This window comes from Halyomorpha halys, unplaced genomic scaffold (genome assembly GCF_000696795.3).
Source record: "Halyomorpha halys isolate HHAL.00 unplaced genomic scaffold, Hhal_1.1 Scaffold1145.1, whole genome shotgun sequence".
Lineage (NCBI taxonomy): Eukaryota > Metazoa > Arthropoda > Insecta > Hemiptera > Pentatomidae > Halyomorpha > Halyomorpha halys.
In genome coordinates, this window is record NW_027108389.1 from 22,692 (window position 1) to 30,067 (window position 7,376).

The window sequence follows — 7,376 nt, forward strand, 5'->3', positions numbered from 1 at the left end:
TAATTTTACTTTTGTACATTTATAAAAATCTTATTATTTAGTTTAAATTAGTACATGGTGAATAATATGGACATACCATAGGCTGACCCCAGCTTACCTGATGATGATCGGCTTCACCGCGACCTGGCTGTACCGCCTGAGGGACGGCCCCCTTTGGGACAGGTTCGTCGGGGACTACAAGGACATTTGCAGGCAGACTTACTGGGCCAACATCGTCTACCTCAACAACTACCTCGAACCTGAGAACTTTGTAATCCACCTTCTACCTCGATTTATAAGACGAATTGAATGCAGTTTAAACTAATTTTATTATTTCCCTTTCTTAGTGTATGATGCAGTCTTGGTACCTGGCAGCGGATATGCAGCTGTACTGGCTGTCACCGTTCGTGATGTACCCGCTGTGGAGATGGCCTAAGTACGGCTGGGCACAGCTCTTGGTCCTCACCATGGCGTCCATCATCAGCCCGTTTTTGGTATCGTGGTACGGCCACATAGCAGCACCAGTTCCCGTAACATCCGAGTAAGTAATGATTCTCTTGAAAATCGATTTATATTGTATCCAATTTCGATTAAATGAAAATTAAATAGAAGTTCTAACTCATACATATTTATACGTATATGCCACTGCTACCAATCATCAACAATATATTTTTATTCTCTTATTATACTCGATTTGGGGTGAGGAGGGGGGGGGGGTTAAAGGCAAATCGCATTATTGATGGAGCTGTATCTTATCTATCCGTATCTGTTCGGTAGGTCTGGCTCTCCGGTCCAAATTCGTTCTGTCGCCTCCAATAGTACGCCAGCCAAGTCTAGCACTCCTGTTCTCTATCTTTCATGAAGAGTTCCTCCGAGAGATCAACTAGCCGGTGACTTTTCACTTCGTATTTAACGAAAGGTTCCTTGATATCTATCTACATTACGCAAAATTGCTCTGTAGGTCTTTGTAACCCGCAGCAGAGTCTATCCCTGTTTGTTAGCCATTCTCCTCTTCTGATCCTGCGTGAGATTCCGATTCGAATGTGATACCCACTAATACACTATTATAGGTGACCATCGTGGTAGGTTTGTTTGGTTGTTTAGTGGCTCCAAACTTCATTGGTCATCAACGCCATTTATATTTTATTTAATTTTGCTAATATTCGTTAAATTTTATTTATTTTTTAATTTGATTATTATTTTTTTTTTCCTTCCGATCTAGTTATATTTTTTTTTCGGTACATTTTGTGATTTCAAAAACTGTAACACCAATTCTATTGCCTTATCATCGTCTCCAATGGTTTTTGAGATATCTTGGCTTAGTCCCAAGCTATTGAGGTGTGGTGTAAAATATGGGCATCGTTGGAAAACATGGTTTATTGTTAAATTGTTATTGCAATACTGGCAGTTCGGAGGCGTTTCTTTTTAAATAAGATAGGAGTGGGTGAGCCTCGTGTGACCTATTCTCAGCCTAGTCTGTACAACTTCCTCTCTACGGCATCTGCGACTGGAGGTACCCCAGGGCTTGATATCCTTTTTAATAATTTTTAATTTACTCATTGGGCTTTCGTTCCACAAAGATTGCCATTTATCTTTTACTTCCTTTACATGAGGCCTGAATATCTCTGACGGAGTTAAAATTGCTTTACCCCGTCCCGGAAGCGCGAGTGCTTCTCTTGCAGCGTGATCCCATTCCCATTCCCTGCGATTCCTACATGGCTTGGAACCCATAGAAATGTTACTTACATACCCATGTTGTGTAGAGTCTTTAAGTGAAAATGATTGCAAGAAATTCTCGGATGTTCTGGATACATAGAATCTATAGCTTTTTTCGTGATAGGTTATCTGATATCCCACAACGAACTCCTTATATGACTGCTACGTCCGTTAAGACACGGTGTCCCTCAAGTACTCCAGATGATGGGTATCATCAACTCTTCTTATTCTCACACCGCGGTCATTATCCCCTCACCTTGTCTAGTCCTCTCTCATTGAATGTCTAGGTGGAAATAACAGCCTTGTCTGTAGAACTTCAAATGAATATTACCGGGGTTTTACTGGAACCATACTACCTCTTCCAACATAAACCACTCTCCATCGGGACTGGCTTCTGTTTCTAAAAACAATAATTTATTCAATCAAGATTATATATTTTAAATTAAGATAAGCTAATTTATTATTATAGATTAATCAGTATTTACATTGTCACAAATATTTAATCAATAATATGTTTGTTTTATTCACAGCGCTAACAGGAGAACCCGGGAAATGGCCATGCTCTATTTCCCTATGCACACGAAATCTGTCAGCTACGTCTTGGGAATTGGAGGAGGCTATATATTGTATAAATATAGAAAGGGGGAACTGAATTTAGATTTAGATCCTGTAAGTTTAATTAAAGTCGAATAAATATATATTTTAGAAGTAATATAGTCGATTTTTGGGAGCAAGGTAGCTTAGTGAGTAAGATACAAATATATGCCTAGGATGTTGAGATAGCAGGACCAATAGAAAATTCGTCTTTATAGGAGTATTATTGATTTAAAAATTTAACTATTTTCTCCAAAACAGCTTTAAAGATAAAACTTGTTCTATTGATGTTAGTCTTATATTAGATAGTTCATATCCTCATTAAAACAGTTCTACATGGCTTAAATGCTGTATTTTCAAAAACTTTCCATCAAAGTGCCTTTTCAAAAATCAAGAAAAGATTTTTTTCAAACAATGAACAAATTTTATTGTCAGCAAATGCGTAGCGGTAGATACACACTAAGTATGAAAGAATTTGATAATTTCCTAACTGATAAAACTAACGTTTTCATGATGCCGTGATCGATATAACCGAATGACTATAACTGAATCTTTTTTACTATTTTCATAACAACCATGGAAATGAAAAAACATTAATAGTAGTTTTTAAAGAACCTATTATTTTTACTTTATAATAAGTAACGGTGGATACATATTAATTTTTAAATAAATTGGATAATTTCCTAACTGAAAAAAATAATGTTTTCATGATTCCATGATCGTTACGACTAGAGCCGAATCTTTTTTACTATTTTCATAACAACCATGGAAATAAAAAACATTAATAGTCGTTTTTTAAGAACCAGTTATTTTTACTTTTTTGTCAAACAATGAACTATTTTTTATTGTTAGCAATATGTAACGGTGGATACATATTAAGTTTGAAAGAATTTGATGATTTCCTATTAAACAAAACTAATGTTCACGATTCCATGATCGTTATGTCTATAGCCGAATATTTTTTACTACTTTCATAACAACCATAGAAATACAAAAACATTAATAGTCGTTCTTTAATAACCTATAATTAGAAACATAGCAAGGGGGAAGGATTTCTATCCTGAAAAATATAGATATTGCTGTTTCGAAATTATTACAGCACTTACTAGACAAACGGTCTAAACTTCCAATCCATTACTTTTGTAGTTTTCTGACTGATCTACTTGATAATAATAAGATACGGAATGGAGCTCCCCTAAGCCTTCGAATTTCTCTCGTATCCAAATATCAATCCATAGCAATCCAATCAAGCAATCATATCAATCCAAAGCGCTTACAATCCAAAATATCAATCCTTCCATTATAAACTCCCTAACAACCCAAACACACTAGTTTCTAACCTTGCTTCCTCTCCCATTCCGGACAATCCTCCGAGGTATTTGAAAAGAAGATGGCCTCGAGACCTTCTGAAATATTATTAGAGTGCTACCAATGGGTAGTTTCTCAACATGCTCGTATCTGGCTTCTATACTTGTATCTTACATCAAGATGTATTTTTATGTAAATACAGTTGTAAATTTTAATAAAAAGAAAATCAATTTCCAGTGGAAAAGAGTAATTGGGTGGCTATTGTGTGCTGTGCTGATGTTATATGCACTATTCGGAGGCTACTATGCATTGCAGATGGACTACAAATACAACCAAGCCTTCTCCGCTTTCTTCATTGGCTTCCAGAGGTTCTTCTGGTCATCTGGACTTCTTTGGTTGATTTTTATGTGTGTCAAAGGATATGGAGGTGAGTTAGTACTTTGAACGAAAAAAAAAATCAAAATCAATAATTTCAATTAAACCAAGAGTAAGTGATGTACGGTACCAAAAAAAGGAGGAAAAAATTGCTCTTCTTAAACCCGAAGGTTCCATGCCGATACCACCAAACACTCTCATACTGGATACATCCTTTCAGTGATGCCCCTCCAAATTCCACTAAATCAGTTTTAACACAATCCTCCCTTCTACGTTTCGGTCTACCCCTCGGACGTTTACCTGTTGGTTCGCCTTACATGCCCATCTTATATGCCGCAATGCTATAACTTGAATGATATTTACCGGGTGTAGGTCCCTCAATTCAGCGTTGTGTAATCTTCCAAATTATCCCCTTAATTAATCCTTTTTCGGTCCGAATATTATGCGTAATAGTTTATTTTCGAAAACCTCAAGACGCTGTCCCTCCCTTAGTGTAAGAGGCAACGTCATGTAATGTAAATTGTAAAAAACACACATGTAAATTCTAATTTTTAAGTTTTTCTATAGAAGGCGCGAGCTAAGCAGTTTCGAAATTGAAAAATAACAAGCATTTCCTGCCTTCAACCTAGCTTTTTTTTCCTCATCAATTTCGTTTCTTCTAGTTACCGCAGAACCTAAATACTTCAATCTACCTGTTCAAACGTTTTTCGTCCTATATCTATATCACCTAAATTGCTCGCGTTTCTACTGCTAATCATGTATTTTGTTTTATCCGTATTTATTTCAAGACCTAGTTCCTTACTGGAGTTTATTAGCGTGGTTGTATTTAGTTCTATAGTTTCTTTATCATCACCCAATCCTCTTAAAATAAGTATTTTTAAATTAGTTTAAAATAATTAAAACTATAATAAATTATAAACTAACTTATAATACACTCTGAATCTTTTGAATTGGTTTGGATGGTAAGTTGAGTTTGCTTAAAATTTATAAACTTAAAACAGTATTTTAATCAAAAAGTAACGATAAATATGAAAAGATAAAATTTAGAGAATTTTAAAATAAAAGCAAAAGCAAAAAAACTTAATACATGAAATTATCTTTATCTTTTTAATCTTATTGATATACTGTTATTCAAATTATTTTATTTAGTGCCGTACAACATTATTTTTAGAATTTTATTTATATTTGTATGCCGTGCTCCAACTTGGTTGTAGAAAAGCATTCGATGGCGAGAAAAGTATACTATTATACTATTGTATAACAGTGATAATTATTAATTATTAATTAATAATAATTAAATAAAAGTAACATTAACATTTAATATTAGTGTTCCGTTTAAACGGAAGACTTGAAACCTATAAGCATATTGTGATTGATATGTCGAGATAATAAAAGACACACACTAGCGAGCTTTGGCCTGAGGCAGTCGTTCTTTCTTCACTCCTATTCAGTAAAGAGAACCGTGAGTGAGTAAAGACACTTTCGAAGAGCCCTCCGGTAGCCGAGGAGAGAGTTGATAGAGAGACCTGGGGGACAAGAAAAATAAGGCATGAATGCCATCCATCATCTTCATCAATCTACAGTTTTCATAGCTCCCCCAATCAAAATTCATTAACATCTACCATAAATGTTCTGTTTAGGCCACCCTTCATACCTGTAGTCACAACATATTTAGTATTTGATATATACATTCTCTCTACTTCAACCAACCTCTGTTTTGTGAATAATCTCTTTCCATTATCTTATGTATTATTTTCAATACAATTAATTTAATACAGTCACAAACAATATCCAACTAGCGATTCAAAAGTGAACTAACTTGGCCTAAGGTTGAAGGCACACTTCATACAATTAGTATCAATAACATTTAATATATGTAATAAAAACATTATTAATAAGTAATATAAACACTTAATATAAGTAATACTAACATTTATTATAAGTAATGTCAGGGGAGCGCGGTGGAACAGTGGTAAGGCACTGTATTACTAACACCAAGGACCCGGGTCCGAATCTGGCTGTGGCAGATACTTATTTTCTATTACACTGAAGCATGAGTCAATCTTGTGGGTTCTGGATCTCTCCTCGGATCCACCCAGCATCATAAAATGGCCACCCTTGTTGGGGAAAAATCTGGCGGCTGAGTGTGATCTAGAAAAAATCACCTCCATGTATAACCGTTATTCTAAAACCAGTGCTTCGTTATAAAGAACCCATGTCACTTCAGAGGTCCTAGCAGTTCACATTATTATTATTGGTTGGATAAGTTTGTAAAGGGGTGCGGTCAGCAAAGAACAACATACATAAACAAAACAATATTTATTTATTTTATGCCGACGTTTCGACCTGAGTTTCTGGTCTTCATCAGGGCTATAGAACAAAATAGATAACATCAACATTTGGAAAAACATAAAATTAAAAAGACATAATATACAAACAAGTTTGGAAATTATACAAAATATTGAAATGAATAATAAATGATAAAAAATTGATAATTCAATAGTAAAAAAAACTGATTGATACTCGTGGAATTAGATGGTAGTAGATTGAAAACAGTGAAAGCTGAAATATATTATGTAGGTAAGAAGATATGTATAATATAAGATATGCCAGTAGTGTCTAAAAAACTGAATGTTGGTGTTATCTCTTTAGTTCTATAGCCCTGATCAAGACCTAAAACTCAGGTCGAAACGTCGGCATAAAATAAATAAATATTGTTTTGTTTATTTATGTTGTTCTTTGCTGACCGCACCCCTCGACAAACTTCTCCAATAAGTAATCTACGGTCAACTTTCAACACCTCATTATTATTATTATGTGTAATATTAACATTTAATGTAATTAATAACTAAAACGCTGTATAACACGGATTCATGTTAACATAGAAATTAAGTTCGCCTCTAAACCATTTACATTTAAATAGTATATCCATCATAATTTTATTTTATGAAATATATAATGATAAATGTTTTTTTTAACAGGTTTTATAGACATGTTTCTCTCATGGAAAGTGTTTATTCCGTTAGCAAAGCTCAGTTACTCTGTCTACTTAACCCACATAGTAATTCTAATGTGCAGCATTGCCGCTGAGAGAAATTCCTTCAAGTTCAACGATTATGATCAGGTATCAATTATGTAATAAGAAATATTGCGTAAGATATTCGGACTGAAGAAAGATTAATTAACCAGAGAATTTAGAAGGCTATTCTATGCTGAATTGCTTGAACTACACCCCGTAAATATAATTCAGGTGACAGCATAGCGGCGAATGAATGGGCGAGTAAGAATGTATAATTTATTTTTTTTATGATAAATGATAGATTTATTTATTGATAGATATTACAATCTGCCACACAGTCGTGGGCAATAGGTAATGGTGATGGATGATCTCATACATACTAAAA

General features: G+C 34.5%; 1 protein-coding gene across 2 annotated transcripts in view; it reads left to right on the forward strand.

The window, feature by feature from the left end:
- LOC106688511 (nose resistant to fluoxetine protein 6) overlaps positions 1–7,376 on the forward strand; it is a 30,857-nt gene that overhangs the window by 18,351 nt on the left and 5,130 nt on the right. Inside the window, exons 7-11 of one of the 2 annotated variants that reach the window (XM_014433004.3) lie at positions 82–250; positions 327–520; positions 2,226–2,364; positions 3,835–4,024; positions 6,954–7,096. In XM_014433004.3, coding sequence (XP_014288490.1) covers positions 82–250; positions 327–520; positions 2,226–2,364; positions 3,835–4,024; positions 6,954–7,096 — 835 coding nt within the window. Of the gene's footprint in view, positions 1–76; positions 251–326; positions 521–2,225; positions 2,365–3,834; positions 4,025–6,953; positions 7,097–7,376 lie in introns of both variants that reach the window. The other variant, XM_067046699.1, reaches the window with a different exon arrangement.